A 25144-nucleotide genomic window follows, 5' to 3' on the forward strand; every position below is an offset into this window, starting at 1 on the left:
ACACACCATCAGACATATGAACGCACACACACACACATGCATGCACAAACACATAAACACAGTCAGTCATTGTATGTTTGTGAGGAGTGTGTAGTGTGTGTGTGAGGAGTGTGTGTGTGTGTGTGTGTGTGTGTGTGTGTGTGTGTGTGTGTGTGTGTGTGTGTGTGTGTGTGTGTGTGTGTGTCTGTCTGTGTGTGCGTGCGTGTGTGTTCTTTCCTGGACTGCCTGAGTCAGTAATACTCTAAATACTCTGTAGAAAATCCAATCTGTACATCTGGATCACAGGAACTTGATGATTCAGAACACACACACACACACACACACACACACACACACACACACACACACACACACACACACACACACACACACACACACACACACACACACACACACACACACACACACAGACAATCTGGACAATTTTTGCTGAAATAGACTCTGAACATATGGACACAGAGAATCTGGACCAAGATTGACTTTTGCTGATTCAGTGAGGCAGCAGTAGAATCATGTGGGTCTCCATTCTTACCCAGCAGCCTTTAGGCTTCTCTTCTGACAAGACTGACTGTGTTTTCACAACATTTCTGATTCTCTTTCTCTGTCCCCTCTCTGTGATGCTGTTTTCACAGCATTCCTGAATTTCATACAGCGTAGCTTAGCATAACATCGACACTTCCCCCTTTCTCCCGCTCTTCTTTCTCTCTCTCTCCTCTTTCTCCGTTTCTCTCTCTCTCTCCTCTTACTCCGTTTTTCTTTCTCTCCTCTTTCTCCATTTCAATTCAATTCAAGGGGCTTAATTTCTCTCTCCTCTTTCTACATTTCTCTCTCTCCTCTTTCTCCATTTCTCTCTCTCCTCTTTCTCCGGGGGGGAGAGCTGAGAGAGAGGGAGAGAAAGGGGGGTAGAGACACAGAGAGCGAGATAGAGACAGAGAGGGTGGAGAGAGACTCATTCCTCTTGTTACCTACATCCAGATGATGATAAATACGTAGCAAAAGAAAAGCAGAGGAGAAGAAGGAAGGAAACCAAAGGAGAAGACAGGAGAGGAATAGGAAGGGTGAAAGAGGAGGATACAGACAGATGAGAGGAAAAGAAGGAGGAAAGAGGAGGGTACAGAGAGAGGAGAGGAAAGAGGAGGATACAGAGAGAGGAGAGGAAGAGGAGGAGGAAAGAGGAGAATAGAGAGAGGAGAGGAAGAGGAGGAGGATACAGGGAGAGGAGAGGAAAAGGAGGAGGAAAGAGGAGGATACAGAGAGTAGAGGAAAGAGGAGGATACAGAGAGAGGAGAGGGATAGGAGGGGGAAAGAGGAGGATACAGAGAGAGGAGAAGAAGAGGAGGAGGAAAGAGGAGAATAGAGAGAGGAGAGGAAGAGGAGGAGGATACAGGGCGAGGAGAGGAAAGAGAAGGAAAGAGGGGGATATTCCTCTCCTCTCTTCTCCTTCAGTTTCCATCCTTCTCCTCTGATTTTCTGTATTTATGCTGCAATAGTTTGTGTTGGGGGGCTAGGGTCAGTCTGTTAAATCTGGAGTATTTCTCCGGTCTTATCCGGTGTCCTGTGTGAATTTAAGTATGCTCTCTCTAATTATCTCTCTCTTTTTCTCTCTCTTACTCTCTTTCTGTCTTTCTCTCTCTCTGAGGACCTGAGCCCTAGGACCATGCCTATGGACTACCTGGCCTGATGACTCCTTGCTGTCCCCAGTCCACCTGGTCGTGCTGCTGCTTCAGTTTCAACTGTTCTGCCTGCAGCTATGGAACCCTAACCTGTTCACCGGACATGCTACCTATCCCAGACCTGCTGTTTTCAACTCTCTAGAGACAGCAGGAGCGGTAGAGATTCTCTGAATGATCGGCTATGAAATGGCAACTGACATTTACTCCTGAGGTGCTGACCTGTTGCACCCTCTACAACCACTGTGATTATTATTATTTGACCCTGCTGGTCATCTATGAACATTTGAACATCTTGGCCATGTTCTGTTATAATCTCCACCTGGCACAGCCAGAAGAGGACTGGCCACCCCTCATAGCCTGGTTCCTCTCTAGGTTTCTTCCTAGGTTCCGGCCTTTCTAGGGAGTTTTTCCTAGACACCGTGCTTCTACACATGCATTGCTTGCTGTTTGGGGTTTTAGGCTGGGTTTCTGTACAGCACTTTGTGACATCAGCTGATGTACATTTGATTGGATAGGAGGTGGAAAGAAAAGGATACAGAGAGAGGAAAGAGGAGGAAAGAGGAGGATACAGAGAGAGGAGAGGAAAGAGGAGGAAAGAGAAGGATACAGAGAGAGGAGAGGAAGGAATAGAATAATAGAAGGATTGAGAGACGGAAAAGAGAGGATAGGAAGAGGATGGAGTGTGGGAAAGAGACTAATGGACTAAGGAAAATGTTCTCGAACATTGAGAGAGGAAGAGGTAGTGTGTGTGTGTGTGTGTGTGTGTGTGTGTGTGTGTGTGTGTGTGTGTGTGTGTGTGTGTGTGTGTGTGTGTGTGTGTGTGTGTGTGTGCATCCATACATGTTTGAGTAAAATGAGAAGATGACAGATTGGAGCAATCAGCCCTAACACTCCACCACTGGACAGTAGGGTACTAATGACAACATACTTCCTGCTTGGCGGCTAATGCACACGCACGCACACACACACACACACACACACACACACACACACACACACACACACACACACACACACACACACACACACACACACACACACACACACACACACACACACACACACACACACACACACAGCTACAATCAATGTTATATGCTTTGCCATGACTTGAATGACTAAATTGATTAGTCAAGTTATCTACACTATGATTGTGATAATAAAAAATGATGCTAAGTTTTACATTGTAAATGTAAGGCGTAACACTTTTTATGGCCTGGCATCACTGTCCGCTTTTTTATTTTTATTTTATTTATTTCACCTTTTTTTAACCAGGTAGGCAAGTTCTCATTTACAATTGCGACCTGGCCAAGATAAAGCAAGTAGTTTGACACATACAACAACACAGAGTTACACATGCAGTAAAACAAACATACAGTTGATAATATAGTGGAAAAATAAGTCTATATACAAAGTGAGCAAATGAGGTGAGATAAGGGAGGTAAAGGCAAAACAGGCCATGGTGGCAAAGTAAATACAATATAGCAAGTAAAACACTGGAATGGTAGATTTGCAGTGGAAGAAAGTGCAAAGTAGAAATATAAATAATGGGGTGCAAAGGAGCAAAATAAATAAATAAATAAATACAGTAGGGGTAGCGGTAGTTATTTGGGCTAAATTATAGATGGGCTATGTACAGGTGCAGTGATCTGTGAGCTGCTCTGACAGTTGGTGCTTAAAGCTAGTGAGGGAGATAAGTGTTTCCAGTTTTAGAGATGTTTTTAGTTCGTTCCAATCATTGGCAGCAGAGAACTGGAAGGAGAGGCGGCCGAAGGAGGAATTGGCTTTGGGGGTGACCAGAGAGATATACCTGCTGGAGCGCGTGCTGCAGGTGGGTGCTGCTATGGTGACCAGCGAGCTGAGATAAGGGGGAACTTTACCTAGCAGGATCTTGTAGATGAACTGGAGCCAGTGGGTTTGGTGACGAGTATGAAGTGAGGGCCAGCCAACGAGAGCGTACAGGTCGCAGTGGTGGGTAGTATATGGAGCTTTGGTGACAAAACCGATGGCACTGTGACAGACTGCATCCAATTTATTGAATAGGGTATTGGAGGCTATTTTGTAAATGACATCGCCGAAGTCGAGGATCGGTAGGATGGTCAGTTTTACGAGGGTATGTTTGGCAGCATGAGTGAAAGATGCTTTGTTGCGAAATAGGAAGCCAATTCTAGATTAACTTTGGATTGGAGTTTGATGTGAGTCTGGAAGGAGAGTTTACAGTCTAACCAGACACCTAGGTATTTGTAGTTATCCACATATTCTAAGTCAGAACCGTCCAGAGTAGTGATGCTGGACGGGCGGGCAGGTGCAGGCAGCGATCAGTTGAAGAGCATGCATTTAGTTTTACTTGTATTTAAGAGCAGTTGGAGGCCACGGAAGGAAAGTTGTATGGCATTGAAGCTCGTCTGGAGGGTAGTTAACACAGTGTCCAAAGAAGGGCCAGAAGTATACAGAATGGTGTCGTCTGCGTAGAGGTGGATCAGAGACTCACCAGCAGCAAGAGCAACATCATTGATGTATACACAGAATAGAGTCGGCCCAAGAATTGAACCCTGTGGCACCCCCATAGAGACTGCCAGAGGCCCAGACAACAGGCCCTCCGATTTGACACACTGAACTCTATCGGAGAAGTAGTTGGTGAACCAGGCGAGGCAATCATTTGAGAAACCAAGGCTATTGAGCCTGCCGATGAGGATGTGTTGATTGACAGAGTCGAAAGCCTTAGCCAGGTCAATAAATATGGCAGCACAGTATTGTTTCTTATCGATGGCGGTTAAGATATCATGTAGGACCTTGAGCGTGGCTGAGGTGCACCCATGACCAGCTCTGAAACCAGATGGCATAGCGGAGAAGGTGCGGTGGGATTCAAAATGGTCAGTAATCTGTTTGTTGACTTGGCTTTTGAAGACTTTAGAAAGGCAGGGTAGGATAGATATAGGTCTGTAGCAGTTTGGGTCAAGAGTGTCACCCCCTTTGAAGAGGGGGATGACCGCAGCTGCTTTCCAATCTTTGGGAATCTCAGACAACACGAAAGAGAGGTTGAACAGGCTAGTAATAGGGTAGAAATGGGGAAGGCTTGGGCGAGTTGCTGTGGGGGATGCAGTGCTGTTGACCAGAGTAGGGGTAGCCAGGTGGAAAGCATGGCCAGCCATAGAAAAATGCTTATTGAAAAAATGCTTATTGAAATTCTCAGTTATAGTGGATTTATCGGTGGTGACAGAGTTTCCTATCCTCAGTGCAGTGGGCAGCTGGGAGGAGGTGCTCTTATTCTCCAAGGACTTTACTGTGTCCAAGAACTTTTTTGAGTTTGTGTTGCAGGAAGCAAATTTCTGCTTGAAAAAGCTAGCCTTGGCTTTTCTAACTGCCTGTGTATATTGGTTACTAACTTCCCTGAAAAGTTGCATATCACGGGGGCTGTTCGATGCTAATGCAGAACGCCACAGGATGTTTTTGTGTTGGTTAAGGGCAGTCAAGTCTGGAGAGAACCAAGAGCTATATCTTTTCCTGGTTCTAAATTTCTTGAATGGGGCATGCTTATTTAAGATGGTGAGGAAGGCATTTATTTTAAATAACCAGGCATCCTCTACTGAAGGAATGAGGTCCATATCCTTCCAGGATACCCGGGCCAGGTCGATTAGAAAAGCCTGCTCGCTGAAGTGTTTCAGGGAGCGTTTGACAGTGATAAGTGGAGGTCGTTTGACCGCTGACCCATTACGGATGCAGGCAATGAGGCAGTGATCGCTGAGATCTTGGTTGAAAACAGCAGAGGTGTATTTAGAGGGCAAGTTGGTTAGGATGATATCTATGAGGGTGCCCGTGTTTACGGCTTTGGGGTGGTACCTGGTAGGTTCATTGATAATTTGTGTGAGATTGAGGGCATCAAGCTTAGATTGTAGATTGTTCGATAAAGTTCATATTTATATCCAAAAACAGCATTTTACATTGGCACGTGATGTTCAGAAAATGTATTCCCACTAAAACCTCCGGTGAATGACCACATCAATTTACAAAAATACTCATCATAAACGTTGACAAAATACATAACAATTATTTTAAGAATTATGGATACAGTACTCCTTTATGCAACCGCTGTGTCAGATTTTAAAATAGCTTTTCGGCGAAAGCACATTTTTCAATATTCTAAGTACATAGCTCGCCATCAAAGCAAGCTATACAGACACCCGCCAGGTTCTGGGGTCACCTAAACTCAGAATTAGTATTATAAATATTCTCTTACCTTTGCTGATCTTCGTCAGAATGCACTCCCAGGACTGCTACTTCCACAAGAAATGTTGTTTTTGTTCGAAATAATCCATATTTATGTCCAAATAATACGTTTTGTTTGTGCGTACAGAGCACTATCCAAAGGCATACCGCGCGAGCGCAGAGACGAAAAGTCAAAATGTTCCATTACCGTTCTTAGAAGCATGTCAAACGTTGTTTAAAATCAATCTTTATGGTATTTTTAATGTAAAAATGCGATAATATTCCAACCGGACAACAGCGTATTCATTCAAGAAGAAAAAGAAGGAACGGCGCGCTCGCGGGATCACGCATCATCAATCCCTTTGTCCATAGGCAGTCCACTCATTGACTGAGCTCCTTTTCTCTGCCCGGTTATAGGAGACGGATGAAAAAAATTCTGAAGGCTTTTGACAGCCAATGGAAGCCTTAGGAGGTGCAACGTGACCCCACAGACACTGTCGTTTCGATAGGGATTAGAAAGAAGAACTACAATTCTCAGATCTCCCACTTCCTGGTTGAATTTTCTCAGGTTTTCTCAGGCCTGCCATATGAGTTCTGTTATACTCACAGACACAATTCAAACCGTTTTAGAAACGTCAGAGTGTTTTCTATCCAAGTCTACTAATAATATGCATATTCTAGTTTCTGGGCCAGAGTAGTAACCAGTTTAATTTGGGTACGTTTTTCATCCGGCCGTGAAAATACTGCCCCCTATACTTTAAGAAGTTAAGCATGTCCCAGTTTAGGTCACCTAGCAGCACGAGCTCTGAAGATAGATGGGGGGCAATCAGTTCACATTTGGTGTCCAGAGCACAGCTGGGGGCAGAGGGTGGTCTATAGCAAGCGGCAACGGTGAGAGACTTGTTTTTAGAGAGGTGAATTTTTAAAAGTAGAAATTGTTTGGGTACAGACCTGGATAGTAGGACAGAACTTTGCAGGCTATCTCTGCAGTAGATTGCAACACCGCCCCCTTTGGCCGTTCTATCTTGTCTGAAAACGTTGTAATTAGGGATGGAGATTTCAGAGTTTTTGGTGGTCTTCGTAAGCCAGGATTTAGACACGGCTAGGACATCCGTGTTGGCAGAGTGTGCTAAAGCAGCGAATATAACAAACTTAGGGAGGAGGCTTCTAATGTTAACATGCATGAAACCAAGACTATTATGGTTACATAAGTCATCAAAAGAGAGCGCCTGGGGAATAGGAGTGGAGCTAGGCACTGCAGGGCCTGGATTCACCTCTACATCGCCAGAGGAACAGTGGAGGAGTAGGATAAGGGTACGGCTAAAAGCTATGAGAATTGGTCGTCTAGGACGTCCGGAACAGAGAGTAAAAGGAGCAGGTTTCTGGGGGCGATAAAATAGCTTCAAGGTATAATGTACAGACAAAGGTATGGTGGGATGAGAGTACAGTGGAGGTAAACCTAGGCATTGAGTGATGATGAGAGAGATATCGTCTCTAGAAACATCATTGAAACCAGGCGATGTCATCGCATGTGTGGGCGGTGGAACTGAGAGGTTAGATAAGGTATAATGAGCAGGGCTAGAGGCTCTACAGTGAAATAAGCCAAAAAACACTAACCAGAACAGCAATGGACAAGGCATATTGACATTAAGCTTTTGCTGTCCAATGTTTGACTTCATTGATTAAGATAGATTACAGATGTACTGATCTTAATTTGTTTGCAACAGCAGCAGTAGAAAATATGAATTATTATGTGAATTATAATTAACGGACATATCTGTAGGGGTTGATACATTTGTTGGGAAATTTCTAAGTGTAAATTACAAACTTTAGAAGCCTTTTTAAACCTCAAATACCTCAAAAGTTATCCTGCAACAGGGTGATCAAATTAAGATCCTATATCTGTAGAGAATGGAGACCCGCACACTGACGAACGCTTCCACTGTGTTTTTTTTAAATGTTTCACTTGGAAGTCATCGTCAGGCATAAAAGACCAAACCATTTAGATTTGACATTTAGAAGCGGCTGATGTATGTGGCATATGAACTGCTCTGCCATTTACATGAAACCAGTTGCACAGCATTCTGACAAGAGCAAGTGAGAAGCATAATATTCCTTCACCTTTTCCTCATAGAAGTCACATCTGACTCAGCCATGGCTCTGAGAGCACCCTGCTAATGCTCTCTCTGCTCCACCAGTGTGTCCCTCACCCACTCAGCCTGGGACGAATCATGAACTTTAGCTACTCCCAGTACCAGACCACGGAGGACGGAGTCTACCTCATCCCAGACGAGGTGTATGTCATCCCCCAGAAGCTCACCGGGGGTCGAGACTCATTCAGAAAATCATCAGTACTCAGCTGGAGCATCACAGTTCCACGTCTCAATCCATCAATGGGGCGGCAGGTAGGCCAGTGGTTAAGAGCATTGGGCCAGTAGGGTCTCCCGAGTGGCGCAGCGGTCTAAGGCACTGCATCGCAGTGCTAGCTGTGTTACTACAGATCCTGGTTCGATACCAGGCTGTGTTGAGGCTGGCCGCGCCCGCGAGACCCATGAGACGACTCACAATTGGCCCAGCGTCTTCTGGGTTAGAGGAGGGTTTGGCCGGCCGGGATGTCCTTGTCCTATCGCGCTCTAGAGACTCCTGTGATGGGCCGGGTGCATGCACGCTGACACGGTAGCCAGGTGTACAGTGTTTCCTCCGACACATTGGTGTAGCTTTTTTATAAATGAGTATTGGGCCAGTAACCGAAAGGACCCTCAACCATGCGCTTTGACAAACATTGGCCTGTGGGTGAATCTAGTTGCATACCCCTACTGTGGACTATAGGCTGGACTGTAGACTGATGGACTACGGACAGTTTTAGACTATGGCTCAGCCTCACATGGAGGGGACAATAATTCATTTGAAGCTACTGTAGCTGGTCCTTCAGTGCGTTTATTTGAACGGGTCTCTCTGTCTCTGTCTATCTCTCTCTCCCTCATCCCTCTCTTTCTCCTCCTTCATTCTGTGAAATGACTGAGACTGTTCCTGTTTTTTCTGTGGGTATGTTTGTGATGGAGCCGAGGTATTCCATCAGTGAAAAGGTTTTCCAGCAGTGAAAAGGTTTTCCAGCAGTGAAAAGGTATTCCAGCAGTGAAAAGGTTTTCCAGCAGTGAAAAGGTTTTCCAGCAGTGAAAAGGTTTTCCAGCAGTGAAAAGGTTTTCCAGCAGTGAAAAGGTTTTCCAGCAGTGAAAAGGTTTTCCAGCAGTGAAAAAGTTTTCCAGCAGTGAAAAGGTTTTCGAGCAGTGAAAAGGTTTTCCAGCAGTGAAAAAGTTTTACAGCAGTGAAAAGGTTTTCCAGCAGTGAAAAGGTATTCCAGCAGTGAAAAGGTATTCCAGCAGTGAAAAGGTTTTCCAGCAGTGAAAAGGTTTTCCAGCAGTGAAAAGGTTTTCCAGCAGTGAAAAAGTTTTCCAGCAGTGAAAAGGTTTTCCAGCAGTGAAAAAGTTTTACAGCAGTGAAAAGGTTTTCCAGCAGTGAAAAGGTTTTCCAGCAGTGAAAAGGTTTTCCAGCAGTGAAAAGGTTTTCCAGCAGTGAAAAGGTTTTCGAGCAGTGAAAAGATTTTCCAGCAGTGAAAAGGTTTTCGAGCAGTGAAAAGGTTTTCCAGCAGTGAAAAGGTATTCCAGCAGTGAAAAGGTATTCCATCAGTGAAAAGGTTTTCGAGCAGTGAAAAGGTATTCCAGCAGTGAAAAGGTATTCCATCAGTGAAAAGGTTTTCCATCAGGGAAAAGGTATTCCAGCAGTGAAAAGGTTTTCCAGCAGTGAAAAGGTTTTCCAGCAGTGAAAAGGTATTCGAGCAGTGAAAAGGTTTTCCAGCAGTGAAAAGGTATTCCAGCAGTGAAAAGGTTTTCCAGCAGTGAAAAGGTATTCCAGCAGTGAAAAGGTTTTCCAGCAGTGAAAAGGTTTTCGAGCAGTGAAAAGGTTTTCCAGCAGTGAAAAGGTTTTCCAGCAGTGAAAAGGTATTCGAGCAGTGAAAAGGTTTTCCAGCAGTGAAAAGGTTTTCGAGCAGTGAAAAGGTATTCCAGCAGTGAAAAGGTTTTCCAGCAGGGAAAAGGTATTCCAGCAGTGAAAAGCGTTGTTGAACGTTCTGTTTGGCCAGGCCAAGTTGGCCATATAGCTAACAAGAAGGAACCCGGGTTAGACCTGGTGATATTATTCAAAGTGATGGTCTCTACACCCCTTAGGGTTGAGTTTGAGTATTATAAAGTTATTAACAGTGTGGAGATGTTTCAGGATGTATGGGGGTTCAGGGGATGTCTGTACAGCTGGAGAGGAGGGGTTGGATATACAGTTCTAATGTGTCGCGGGAGGGTGTATTATATTGTACTGTGTAATGTGATCCTGGAAGGTGTATTATATTGTACTGTGTAATGTGATGCTGGAGGGTGTATTATATTGTACTGTGTAATGTGGCGCTGGAGGGTTTATTGTACTGTACTGGGTAATGTAATGTGGTGCTGGAGGGTGTATTATATTGTACTGTGTAATGTGGTGCTGGAGGGTGTATTATATTGTACTGTGTAATGTGGTGCTGGAGGGTGTATTGTATTGTACTGTGTAATGTGGTGCTGGAGGGTGTATTGTATTGTACTGTGTAATGTAATGTGGTGCTGGAGGGTGTATTGTATTGTACTGTGTAATGTGGTGCTGGATGGTGTATTGTATTGTGTAATGTGGTGCTGGAGGTTGTATTGTATTGTACTGTGTAATGTGGTGCTGGAGGGTGTATTGTATTGTACTGTGTAATGTGGTGCTGGAGGGTGTATTGTATTGTACTGTGTAATGTAATGTGGTGCTGAAGGGTGTATTGTATTGTACTGTGTAATGTGGTGCTGGAGGGTGTATTATATTGTACTGTGTAATGTGGTGCTGGAGGGTATATTGTATTGTACTGTGTAATGTGGTGCTGGAGGATGTATTGTATTGTACTGTGTAATGTGGTGCTGGAGGGTATATTGTATTGTACTGTGTAATGTGGTGCTGGAGGGTGTATTATATTGTACTGTGTAATGTGGTGCTGGAGGGTATATTGTATTGTACTGTGTAATGTGGTGCTGGAGGATGTATTGTATTGTACTGTGTAATGTGGTGTTGGAGGATGTATTGTATTGTATTGTGTAATGTGGTGCTGGAGGGTGTATTATATTGTACTGTGTAATGTGGTGCTGGAGGGTATATTGTATTGTACTGTGTAATGTGGTGCTGGAGGATGTATTGTATTGTACTGTGTAATGTGGTGCTGGAGGATGTATTGTATTGTACTGTGTAATGTGGTGCTGGAGGGTGTATTATATTGTACTGTGTAATGTGGTGCTGGAGGGTGTATTGTATTGTACTGTGTGATATGATTGTGTCGAGGTGGCACTGAATGCATTTCTTTTTGGGGGGGTTGTGGTGTTTTAAGTGTAATGAGGACGGCTCATTAAAGAAGACAAAAAGTCAAGTATCTCTCTCTCTCTCTCTCTCTCTGTTTATTTATTTGTTAATGCTGGCTGTCAGAACACTGAGGAGAAATCCCCTCTTGCTGGCCAATGAAAAGAGAGAGGATAAATCCAGGAAATACAAAATATGGATACAATTATTGACACAAACACACACACACACACACACACACACACACACACACACACACACACACACACACACACACACACACACACACACACACAGACGTGTATCTCTGTATGTGTGTGTGTGTGTGTGTGTGTGTGTGTGTGTGTGTGTGTGTGTGTGTGTGTGTGTGTGTGTGTGTGTGTGTGTGTGTGTGTGTGTGTGTGTGTGTGTAAGACAGTGCGAGAGTGTGTGCATGTGTGTGGCCTATGATATGTGTGTGTAGAGGGAAGCATGACACATAATGTCTCCCATGTGTAGGGAACCAAATGCTGGCTCAGCAGATGACCAGTATCTATTGACAACAGCTGGCTACTCCTTCGGAAACTATACTACCCACACACACACTTTTATCCACCACTGAGTCTGTGGCTATGAGTCCCAAGAATGGGCCAGAAAAATGGCCAAGACGAGGTGAGAATCCCCTCTTACAGTGTAAAGCAGGTGAAAAGTCTAGTCTAGCATTTAAATATGTCAATTTTATTATAATGATTACCATCTTATTTCCTTCGTCTCTCATACCTACTTTTTTCTTTAGACAATATCTTCTCATCTGAAAGCTCCCTCACTTCCTCTATCCTCTACATCCTGTCTTCCATGTCTGTCTATTTTCTCATCTGGTGTCCCAGTGCTTAGCTATTAGTGGCAAGATGGCACTAACCGATAAGGCAGCTCTGCTTCTAGGACCTAAGATTCTACTGTATTTTAGTCAATGCCACTCTGACATTGCTCATCCTAATTTTTATATATTCCTGTCACACGATTGCTAGGAGTGGTGGTAGGAGTCAGGCGCAGAGAGCAGAGGTACGGCGCTTTGTGTTTATTTCAATCAAAAACACAACACGAACAACGCCAACACAAACGGCGTGGAAAAAATGCCAAGTGCCCAAAACAGGTGCACAGCCAGCCTACAATATCACAGTCGTAAATCGCCAGCACATCCAATGACAAAAACACAACCTGACGCTAAAATAATCCCGCACAACACTGGGCGGGCTAACCAGGCTTAAATAACCAAAATCAAAAGACAAATGAGGAACAGGTGCAAACAATAAGACAAACCAAACGAAAAGGAAAAAAGGATCAGCGGCGGCTAGTAGGTCGGTGACGACGACCGCCGAGCGCCGCCCGAGCAGGCAGGGGAGCCACCTTCGGTAGGATTCGTGACAGTACCCCCCTCCTGACGCGCGGCTCCCGCAGCGCGCCGCCACCGACCTCGAGGGCGACCCGGAGGACGAGGCGCAGGGCGATCCCCATGAAGGCGGTGGAACTCCCTCAGTAGTGTGGGGTCCAAAATGTCCCTCCTGGGTACCCAGCACATCTCCTCCGCGCCGTACCCCTCCCAGTCGACGAGGTACTGTAGGCCCCCCCCGAAGTCTGGAGTCCAGAATGGCGCGTATTTTATACGCCGGGGACCCCCAAATGTCCAGCGGTGGGGGAGGAACCTCCGGCACCTCACCTTCCTGCATGGGACCAGCCACCACCGGCCTGAGGAGAGACACATGAAACGAGGGGTTAATACGGTAGTAAGATGGAAGTTGTAACCGGTAACACACCTCGTTTATCCTCCTCAGGACTTTAAACGGCCCTACACACTGCGGGCCCAGCTTCCGGCAGGTCAAGCGGAGGGGCAGGTTTCTAGCCGAGAGCCAGACTCGATCCCCTGGTGCAAACACAGGGGTCTCACTGCGGTGCTGGTCAGCGCTCTTCTTCTGCCGTCCACTCGCCTTTGTAAGTGCGTCTTGGACGGCTCTCCAGGTGTCCTTCGAGCGCTGCACCCAATCCTCCACCGCAGGAGCCTCGGTCTGGCTCTGGTGCCATGGAGCCAGGACCAGCTGGTAGCCCAACACGCACTGGAACGGTGACATGTTGGTTGATGAGTGCCGTAGAGAATTTTGGGCTATTTCTGCCCATGGCACGTATCTCGCCCATTCTCTGGGCCGGTCCTGGCAATACGTCCTTAGAAACCTACCCACCTCTTGGTTCACCCTCTCCACCTGCCCATTACTCTCGGGGTGGAAACCCGAGGTCAGGCTGACCGAGACCCCCAAACGTTCCATGAACGCCCTCCAAACTCTGGACGTGAACTGGGGACCCCGATCAGAAACGATGTCCTCGGGCACCCCATAGTGCCGGAAGACATGGGTAAACAGGGCCTCCGCAGTCTGCAGAGCCATAGGGAGACCGGGCAACGGGATGAGACGACAGGACTTCGAGAACCGATCCACAACGACCAGGATAGTGGTGTTCCCCTGCGATACGGGAAGGTCAGTGAGGAAGTCCACTGACAAGTGTGACCACGGCCGCTGTGGAACGGGGAGGGGGTGTAATTTCCCTCTAGGCAGGTGTCGAGGAGCCTTGCTCTGAGCGCACACCGAGCAGGAAGAAACATAAAACCGCACGTCCTTACCCAAGGTGGGCCACCAGTACTTCCCCCTCAGGTTCCGCACTGTCCTCTCGATCCCAGGGTGACCCGAAGAGGGGAGATTATGGGCCCATCGAATCAATCGATCACGGAGACCAAGCGGTACGTACTGAACACCTGCCGGACACTGCGATGGTGCAGGTTCCGACCGTAACGCCCGCTGGATCTCCGCGTCCAACTCCCATACCACCGGAGCTACCAAACACGACGCCGGAAGAATGGGAGCCGGATCGATGGCCCTCTCCTCGGTGTCATATAGGCGGGACAGTGCGTCGGCCTTCGTGTTCAGTGAACCTGGCCGATAAGAGATTGTGAACCGGAAACGGGTAAAGAACATGGCCCACCTGGCCTGACGCGGATTCAGTCTCCTAGCTGCCCGGATGTACTCGAGATTACGGTGGTCAGTCCAGATGAGGAAAGGGTGCTTTGCCCCCTCAAGCCAATGTCTCCACACCTTCAGAGCCTTGACCACAGCTAACAACTCCCTGTCCCCCACGTCATAGTTCTGCTCCGCCGGCCCTAGCTTCCTAGAAAAGAAAGCGCACGGGCGGAGTTTGGGTGGCGTGCCCGAGCGCTGTGATAGCACGGCCCCCACCCCAGTCTCGGACGCGTCCACCTCCACTATGAATGCCAAAGAGGAATCCGGATGAGCCAGCACTGGAGCGACGGTAAACAGCTCCTTCAGGCGACTGAACGCTCTGTTCGCCTCTGCTGACCAGCGCAAGCGCGCCGGACCCCCCTTCAGCAGTGAAGTAATGGGAGCAGCAACTTGACCAAAGCCCCGGATAAACCTCCGGTAGTAATTGGCAAACCCTAAAAAACGCTGCACCTCCTTTACCATGGTCGGAGTCAGCCAATTACGCACGGCTTTAACGCGGTCATCCTCCATCACCACCCCCGAGGTGGAAATGCGATACCCCAGGAAGGAAACGGCTCGTTTGAAAAACTCACATTTCTCAGCCTTGACGTACAGGTCATTCTCCAGCAGTCGCCCAAGCACCTTGCGCACCAGGGAGACATGCGCGGTGCGGGTGGCGGAATAAATCAGGATGTCGTCAATATACACCACCACCGCTTGTCCGTGCAGGTCCCTGAGAATCTCGTCAACAAAGGATTGAAAGACGGCTGGAGCATTCTTTAACCCGTACGGCATGACGAGGTACTCATAGTGGCCCGATGTGGTACTGAATGCGGTTTTCCACTCGTCTCCTCCCCGGATACGCACCAGATTGTACGCGCTCCTGAGGTCCAGTTTCGTGAAAAAACGTGCGCCGTGAAATGATTCCACCGCCGTAGCGATGAGAGGTAGTGGGTAACTGAACCCTACTGTGATGGAATTTAGACCTCGATAATCAATGCACGGACGCAACCCTCCATCCTTTTTCTTCACGAAAAAGAAACTCGAGGAGACGGGTGACATGGAGGGCTGAATATACCCCTGTCTCAGAGATTCCGTGACATATGTCTCCATAGCCAACGTCTCCTCCTGTGACAATGGGTACACGTGACTCCTGGGAAGTGCAGCGTTTACCTGGAGATTTATCACGCAATCCCCTCGTCGATGAGGTGGTAATCGGGTCGCCCTCTTTTTACAGAAGGCGATAGCCTTATCGGCATATTCTGAGGGAATGCGCACAGTGGAAACCTGGTCTGGACTCTCCACCGTCGTCGCACCGATGGAAACTCCCTTACACCTGCCTGAGCACTCCTCTGACCACCCTCTGAGAGCCCCCTGTCTCCACGAAATATTGTGATTGTGATTGGCCAGCCAGGGAATCCCCAGCACCACCGGAAACGCAGGAGAATCAATGAGGAAGAGACTAATCCGTTCCCCATGATCCCCCTGCGTTACCATGTCCAGTGGCACCGTGGCCTCCCTGACCAGTCCTGACCCTAATGGTCTGCTATCTAAGGAGTGCACGGGGAAAGGTTGGTCCAACGACACCAGGGGAATCCCTAGCCTTAGTGCGAGCCCACGATCCATAAAGTTTCCAGCTGCGCCTGAATCGACTAGCGCCTTATGCTGGAAAGAGGGAGAAAACAAGGGGAAAGTTACTAAAACGAACATGTGACCAACAGGGAGCTCTGGGTGAGGTTGGTGCTTACTCACCTGAGATGGACGAGGAGTGCTCCGCCTGCCATCCCGATTCCCAGAGGAGCTCCCCCAGCACCGGTTGGTAGTGTGTCCTCTCCGACCACACTGGATACAAGGGGAGCCTCCTCCTCCGGTTCCCCTGGACGCGGCCCCCCCTAGCTCCATAGGTATGGGAGCTGGAGGACCTGGAGGTGGAACCAACAGGGCCCCGTCTGGACGCCCGCGCGCAGCCAGCAGATTGTCAAGACGAATGGACATGTCGATTAGTTCGTCTAGTGACAGGGTAGTGTCCCGACAGGCTAGCTCACGGCGGACGTCCTCCCGGAGGCTACACCGATAGTGGTCCATCAGGGCCCTGTCGTTCCACCCCGCTCCAGCAGCCAAAGTCCGGAACTCCAGAGCAAAGTCCTGTGCGCTCCTCGTCTCCTGACGCAGGTGGAACAGCCGTTCACCCGCCGCCCGGCCTTCTGCTGGGTGGTCGAACACGGCCCGGAACCGGCGGGTGAACTCAGGGTAGTGATCCCTTGCCGAGTCTGGGCCATACCACACTGCGTTGGCCCACTCCAGGGCACGTCCCGTTAAGCAGGAGACGAGGACACTTACGCTCTCCTCTGCCGAGGGAGCTGGATGAACAGTAGCCAGGTACAAATCCAACTGTAGCAGGAACCCCTGGCACCCAGCCGCCGCTCCATCGTACTCCCTGGGGAGAGCCAGGCGTAGGGCTCCGGGTCCGGGCGTCGGTGGAGGGGTAGATGGTGGAGGGGGAGTTGGTGCTGGGGATGCGGTAGGGAGGCCACTCCTCTCCCATCGGTCCATCCTCTCCATCATCTGCTCCATCGCTGAGCCGATTCGGTGGAGGATGGTGGTATGGTGAAGGACCCGTTCCTCCATCGATGGGAGAGGAGGGGAGGCTGCTCCTGCTGACTCCATAGTTGGTGCGGGATTCTGTCACACGATTGCTAGGAGTGGTGGTAGGAGTCAGGCGCAGAGAGCAGAGGTACGGAGCTTTGTGTTTATTTCAATCAAAAACACAACACGAACAACGCCAACACAAACGGCGTGGAAAAAATGCCAAGTGCCCAAAACAGGTGCACAGCCAGCCTACAATATCACAGTCGTAAATCGCCAGCACATCCAATGACAAAAACACAACCTGACGCTAAAATAATCCCGCACAACACTGGGCGGGCTAACCAGGCTTAAATAACCAAAATCAAAAGACAAATGAGGAACAGGTGCAAACAATAAGACAAACCAAACGAAAAGGAAAAAAGGATAGTAGGTCGGTGACGACGACCGCCGAGCGCCGCCCGAGCAGGCAGGGGAGCCACCTTCGGTAGGATTCGTGACAATTCCTTAAATTCCATTATTTTACTTTAGGTTGTGTGTATTGTAGGTATTGTTGTGAATTCTTAGATATTACTGCACTGTTGGAGCTAGAAACACAAGCATTTCGCTACATCCGCAATAACATCTGCTAAACACGTGTATGTGACAAATATCATTTTATTTGATTTGATCTAACCTGACAGAAACAGGAAGTGGTAAAATGACCCTGTTACCTCCCAGCCAATTGAAACTTTGCCTTTGCAGGCCTGAGAGAGAAAGAGAGGGAGAGAGATAGAGAGAGAGAGAGAGAGAGAGAGAGAGAGAGAGAGAGAGAGAGATTGTGAGAAGACATTTGGGAGCTCAGGACAGAGAGAGGGGGAGTGAGAGAGAGGGAGAGAGACGGGAGAAAACAGGACACAGATAAACCAAGATACAATTAAATCCACCAGCACAAAGATAAAACCCTTCTCTAGTGACCTACAGAGAGAAAACCCTTCTCTAGTGACCTACAGAAAGAAAACCCTTCTCTAGTGACCTACAGAGAGAAAACCCTTCTCTAGTGACCTACAGAAAGAAAACCCTTCTCTAGTGACCTACAGAGAGAAAACCCTTCTCTAGTGACCTACAGAAAGAAAACCCTTCTCTAGTGACCTACAGAGAGAAAACCCTTCTTTAGTGACCTACAGAAAGAAAACCCTTCTCTAGTGACCTACAGAGAGAAAACCCTTCTCTAGTGACCTACAGAGAGAAAACCCTTCTCTAGTGACCTACAGAGAGAAAACCCTTCTCTAGTGACCTACAGTGAGAAAACCCTTCTCTAGTGACCTACAGTGAGAAAACCCTTCTCTAGTGACCTACAGAAAGAAAACCCTTCTCTAGTGACCTACAGAGAGAAAACCCTTCTCCTTTGACCTGGTGAAATTGACAGGTCCCACCATCTCTTCTTAACTGAGCAGGGATTCTGTCACAGGGCAGAGGGAGTGAGGCAGGGCAGTAGAGGAAGGCCAGGGGTAGGAGGAGTAGCCAGAAACAATGCACCGCTCATAGCCAATTGCCATCCGCACTTCTAAGGAAATGAGAGGCATGGACACAGAATATTGCTGCTCCCCAGTGCTTAATGGCTACAGGAATGTCTTAGCATTTCTTTATCTTAGTATTCTTTGAGCCCAGCACCAGGATTCTCATGTGTGGGATGTTCAAATCATCTTCTTTTTCTTAAATCGACACACAAGTCTGCCTGGTCAATTGCCTGTGCCAATAGCATTAACTTTTGTTCCTCTGTCTGTCTGTCTGTCTGTCTGTCTGTCTGTCTGTCTGTCTGTCTGTCTCTGTCTGTCTGTCTGTCTGTCTGTCTGTCTGTCTGTCTGTCTGTCTGTCTGTCTGTCTGTCTGTCTGTCTGTCTGTCTGTCTGTCTGTCTGCCTGCCTGCCTGCCTGCCTGCCTGCCGTGCGTGCGTGCGTGTGTGTGTATGTGTGTGTATTTACGTGCATTGAGTTTGTATGTGTGTGTGTACCTGACACCTGCCATTGACACACAGGTCTGACTCGTAGGGTCCACATGGTGTTCCATCCATCACTCTCTCTGCCACCAGGATGGGGGAATCTCTCCCCACAGGGGAACAGAACAGGGCACACGGCTTCTCTACAGAGAGAACACACAAGGGGTTAATAGCCTAGCGGGTACAGAGGCGAGCCAGCAACCGGGGAGTTGCCAGTTTGCATCCCCGGTTTTCCTGTCCGGAAGTGAGCTGGCAACCAATGCCTAGGTGCCATTGATGTCACTGTGCCCTCAAGCAAGGCACTAAACCCCTAACCCTGCACCTCTCCAAAACCTGTTAATGTGTGTCTTTCAGAATGGTTGAATTAAAAGTGGAAGTAAAATTTAGGTTGGACCTTGGGTGCAATTGACCAATAAAGTGATATCAATCTATTAATGATGTGGAACAGAGCAGGGAACAGGGCTTTTCTACAGAGAGAACACACATAGGGGTTAATGTAATGAGGTGTCACCCTTGATTGAAAGCTCATATATTACGTAATGTGATGACATCACATGACCACTGGTGACTTTTGATATGCAAATGTTAAAAAAAGATTGTTGGTATCAGCTACCTGGTCTCATGCTCTTTTAGTAATTTATTTACTTTATTTAACTAGGCAAATCAGTTAAGAACAAATTCTTACTTACAATGACAACCTAGGAACAGTGGGTTAACTGCCTTTTTCAGGGGTAGAACGACAGATTTTTACCTTGTCAGCTCGGGGATTTGATTTAGCAACCTTTCAGTTACAGGCCCAATGCTCTAACCACTAGGCTACCTGAAAGTATTCAGAACCATTCACTTTTTCCACATTTTGTTATGTTACAGCCTTATTCTAAAATGGATGAAATACAAAATAAATACCCCATAATGACAAAGCGAAAACATGTTTTTAGAAATATTTGCAAATGTATAAAAAAATCTAAAACAGAAATAACTAATCTACAGAATTATTCAGACCCGACATTGAGCTCAGGTGCATCCTGTTTCCGTTGATCATCCGTGAGATGTTTCTCCAACTTGATTGGAGTCCACCTGTGGTAAATTCAATTGATTGGACATGATTTAGAAAGGCACACTCCTGTCTATATAAGGTCCCACAGTTGACAGTTCATGTCACAGCAAAAACCAAACCATAAGGTCAAAGGAATTGTCCGTAGAGCTCCAAGACAGGATTGTGTCGAGGCACAGATCTGGGGAAGGGTACCAAAACATTTCTGCAGCATTGAAGGTCCCCAAGAACACAATGGCCTCCATCATTCTTAACTCTTACATCTAGACGTTCCGCTAGCGGAACACCTGCTCCAATATCCAATGATAGGCGTGGCACGAATGACAAATTCCTCAAAAATACAAAAACGAAAGCGAAAGCAAAACATTAGATTATGTCAGCAGAGTACCCAGCCAGAAATAATCAGACACCCATTTTTCAAGCTAGCATATAATGTCACAAAAAACAAAACCACAGCTAAATGCAGCACTAACCTTTGATGATCTTCATCAGATGACACGCCTAGGACATTATGTTATACAATACATGCATGTTTTGTTCAATCAAGTTCATATTTATATAAAAAAACAGCTTTTTACATTAGCATGTGACGTTCAGAACTAGCATTCCCACCGAACACTTCCGGTGAATTTACTAAATTACTCACGATAAACGTTCACAAAAAACATAACAATTATTTTAAGAATTATAGATACAGAACTCCTTTATGCACTCGCTATGTCCGATTTTAAAATAGCTTTTGGGTGAAAGCACATTTTGCAATATTCTGAGTAGATAGCACGCCATCACAGGCTAGCTATTTTGACACCCACCAAGTTTGACCCTCACCAAACTCCGATTTACTATTAGAAAAGTTTGATTACCTTTCCTGTTCTTCGTCAGAATGCACTCCCAGGACTTCTACTTCAATAACAAATGTTGGTTTGGTTCAAAATAATCCATAGTTATATCCAAATAGCGGCGTTTTGTTCGTGCGTTCAAGACACTATCCAAGGGTGACGAAGGGTTACGCGCCCGACGCGTTTCGTGACAAAAAATTCTAAATATTCCATTATCGTACTTCGAAGCATGTCAACCGCTGTTTAAAATCAATTTTTATGCTATTTTTCTCGTAAAAAAGCGATAATATTCCGACCGGGAGTCGTTGTTTACGTTCAAAGATGAAAGAATAAAAACATGGGGTTGCCTCGTGCACGCGCCTCAGTCTCATAGTACTCTGACCGACCACTATCCAAACGCGCTAATGTTTTTCAGCCAGGGCCTGCAAAGCCACGATTCAGCTTTTTGCCGCCTTCTGAGAGCCTATGGGAGCCGTAGGAAGTGTCACGTAACAGCAGAGATCCCTTGTTTTGGATAGAGATGATCAAGAAGGCCAAGAAATGGTCAGACAGGGTACTTCCTGTACAGAATCTTCTCAGGTTTTGGCCTGCCAAATGAGTTCTGTTATACTCACAGACACCATTCAAACAGTTTTAGAAACTTGGGAGTGTTTTCTATCCAAAGCTAATAATTATATGCATATTCTAGTTTCTGAGCAGGAGTAATAATCAGATTAAATCGGGTACGTTTTTTATCCGGCCGTGAAAATACTGCCCCCTATCCATAACAGGTTAAATGGAAGAGGTTTGGAACCACCAAGACTCTTCCTAGAGCTGGCCACCCGGCCAAACTGAGCAATGGGGGAGATGGGCATTGGTCAGGGAGATGACCAAGAACCCAATGGTCATTCTGACAGAGCTCCAGAGTTCCTCTGTGGAGATGGGAGAACCTTCCAGAAGGACAACCCTCTCTGCAGCACTCCACCAATCAGGCATTTATGATGGAGTGACCAGACGGAAGCCACTCCTCAGTAAAAGGCACATGACAACAGGCTTGGAGTTTGCCAAAAGGCACCTAAAAGACTCTCAGACTGGTCTGATGAAACCAAGATTGAACTCTTTGGCCTGAATGCCAAGCATCACATCTGGAGGAAACCAGGTACCACTCATCACCTGGCCAATACCATCCCTACGGTGAAGCATGGTGGTGGCAGCATCATGCTGTGGGGATTTTTTTCAGCGGCAGGAACTGGGAGACTAGTCAGGATCAAGGGAAAGATGAATGGAGCAAAGTACAGAGAGATTCTTGATGAAAACCTGCTCCAGAGCGCTCAGGACCTCAGATTTGGGTGAATGTTCACCTTCCAACAGGACAACGACCCTAAGCTCACAGCCAAGACAACACAGGAGTGGCTTCGGGACAAGCCTCTGAATATCCTTGAGTCACCCAGCCAGAGCCCGGACTTGAACCCGATCTAACATGTCTGGAGAGACCTGAAAATAGCTGTGCAGCAACGCTCCCCATCCAACCTGACAGAGCTTGAGAGGATCTGCAGAGAAGAATGGGAGAAACTCTCCAAATACAGGTGTGCCACGCTTGCAGTGTCATACCCAAGAAGACTCAAGGCTGTAATCGCTGCCAAAGGGTCTGAGTAAAAATTCTGAATACTTATGTAAATGTGATATTTAACTTTTTTATTTATTATACATTTGCAACAAAAAAAATCTAAAAACCTGTTTTTGTTTTGTCAATATTGGGGTATTGTGTATAGATTGATGATGAAAAAAAAAACGATTTAATACATTTTAGAATAAAGCTATAACGCAACAAAATGTGGGAAAAGTGAAGGGGTCTGAATACTTTCCGAATGCACTTAATAGCCATGAATCAGCAAATGTAGACTTATTGACCTCTAAAAAGACTACATCATGTACGTCGACATGTTTTTAGACATTTTTGGACAAAGGTCACTTTTTTTTTTTAAATGTGTGAGATCCTTTAGCTGCAGCAGGTGATGTTGCTACATACTGTACATTTTAGTAGATGACCAGTCACCCTTTAAAATAAGATTCCCCAAATAACCCACAACAAATGTGTGAAGTAGAGCTCGTTAGGAGCTCATGTATCATGAGCTCAAAGTAGGATTGCTGATCTAGGATCAGGTCCACCCTGTCCATATGATCTTATTAATTGTGATCTAAAAGGCAAAGACTGATCCTAAATCAGCACTACTGAGACTCTTGATTCACCATCACCATTTCCCTGGTGTTTAAGAAGAGATTTACTGTCCACCATCATCGTTTACTTGGTGTTTTGGAAAAGGTTTGCTGACAACCCCCCACAGAGCAATCCTCTGATTAACCTCCCTGATAGGTTGTGGTGATGATGTGTGAAAACAGGACAACATCTTTCCTTCTCTCATTTCCTCCCTCCCTCTCTCATTTTCTCTTTATCCTGTTTCATTTTCTGAGACACAGGCTCAATTGCTATAAAGTGTTCTTTGCTGGAGGTTTCCAAGTTTCCAAGGTAGTGAGAGCTTGTTGGTGTCTCTCTGTGTGTGTGTGACAGACAGCAAGAGAGAGGGAGAGACAGGTACACACACACAGAGAGAGAGAGAGAAAAAAAGAGACTAGTAGAGAGCGAGGGAATGTAGCAGAGTGAAAACTGAAAAGATGTTAGCGGCAGACTGTCTAAGATGCAAACACCTCAGAGCTATTTGCATTGGATGAATTTGAAATACCTACAGAGCTGCAGTGGCGTGTATTCATGGGTGCCAAGGGAAGCCAGGCTTCCCCCCCAAAACCTACCAAGAAAAGAACATCCTAAATAACCTATCTTTAGTCTCTCTGTGTTTCATACATTTGATTCAACAACATTGGTTATAATATGTCTTTTTCTTCTGGATTGACTTCCCTGGTAATTTTACCCACGTATCTTAATTTGATCTATCTGTTGTCAACAGAGAATTTTCCAATTTGCAATGCAAATTGTAGTGTTTTCAACATTTTAAAAGGCTTCTAAAGTTTGTAACTTCCGCCTTAAAATGTCAGACTTGATGTGCCCTAATGAAAAAATTTCCAATAATTATAATCCACTTTGCTGCAGGATTTTGTCTTTCCTGCTGTGAGAAGCAGAGTCAAATTAAGATAGCGCATCTGTAAATGTTGAACTGACTGAACTGCTAACGTTGCTGATCTCAGTTCAGATTAGGAAGTGTACAAATAAACTGAACTGAACTGATCCTACTGGGATGGGATAGAAAGGCAGGAGAAAGGGAAGAAGGGAGGGAAGGAAGGAGGGGGAGGAAAGAGGGAAGAAGGCCATTTTACAGCTCTCAAATAAACACCTGCTGGATTAACAGAACCCTCAGTTCATAAATACATGAAGACATTTTGTCAAACAGCTGTAAAAATCTTACACCACTGACAATACATCTTAACAACACACTGATCAAAGGCCTCACACAGAGTGATATCGACAAGGGTCCTGAACAGCAGTTTGTGTCATGTGGTTATAACCTCTTCTTGTACAGTATGGTTCTCAGCAGGGTTGTGTTCATTAGGTGCCAAACTGAATAAAAACTGACCCAAACAGGGAGGGACTACCTGGACCAATGAGAAACATTCATTTTCCCCCTTTTCCGTTGCGTTTAAAACACTGCATGCTCATGACCTTGATCAGACAGATTTGGCAAGAGTGGTCCGTGAGGAAATTAGATGACTGGGAAAAACTTGGACAGACATCAATCTAGCTAACACTAAATCAAAGCTGCTGGGAAGTTAGATGCGGATGCTTCCCAAATAGCACCCTACTGTATAGCCTTTTGTAGGGAATTACTTTTGACCAGGGATCAAAGAGATATAAAGGGAACAAGGGTGTCATTTGGGAAGCATGCGCTAATGACAAGGAAAATAAATTATTTGCCAAAGAATACTGAACCGCTAGAAGTCAATGAGGCCAGCCTGAGTGGCAGTCTGTTTCTGTTAGCCAGATGATTGTTGTCGTGGCAATGCAAAGCAAACACGTTTGCCAAAGCAATGACAAAGATATACAGAAGTCAGTAACCCATTTTGGTACACTATGATAACTACATCAACATCAACCCAATTCAATAATCGTGCACCTGACAAGTCATCTATAGTGTGTGTTTTGGGGTTTTACTATCCTTGTGGAGACCAGAAGTCCAAGTGGGGACATTTCACTAGTCCCCACAAGGAAAAATGCTATTTTAAGTTTAGGGGTTAGGTTTAGGGTTACAATTAGAATTAGGATTAGTGTTAGAATTAGGATTAGGATTAAGGTTAGGGTTAAGGGTTAAGGTTAGGGTTAGGTTTAACGTTAGGTGTTAGGGAAAATAGGATTTTGAATGGGAATGAATTGTTTGGTCCCCACAAGGA

General features: G+C 46.3%; 1 protein-coding gene across 2 annotated transcripts in view; it reads right to left on the bottom strand.

Moving 5' to 3' along the window:
• The window catches only part of LOC106562591 (A disintegrin and metalloproteinase with thrombospondin motifs 17-like), a 174871-nt gene that overhangs the window by 71490 nt on the left and 78237 nt on the right, over nucleotides 1-25144 (bottom strand). For both annotated transcript variants that reach the window (XM_045708167.1, XM_045708166.1), the window contains exon 11: nucleotides 18890-19017. In XM_045708167.1, coding sequence (XP_045564123.1) covers nucleotides 18890-19017 — 128 coding nt within the window. The remainder of the gene's footprint in view (nucleotides 1-18889; nucleotides 19018-25144) is intronic.

This window comes from Salmo salar, chromosome ssa26 (assembly GCF_905237065.1).
Source record: "Salmo salar chromosome ssa26, Ssal_v3.1, whole genome shotgun sequence".
Lineage (NCBI taxonomy): Eukaryota > Metazoa > Chordata > Actinopteri > Salmoniformes > Salmonidae > Salmo > Salmo salar.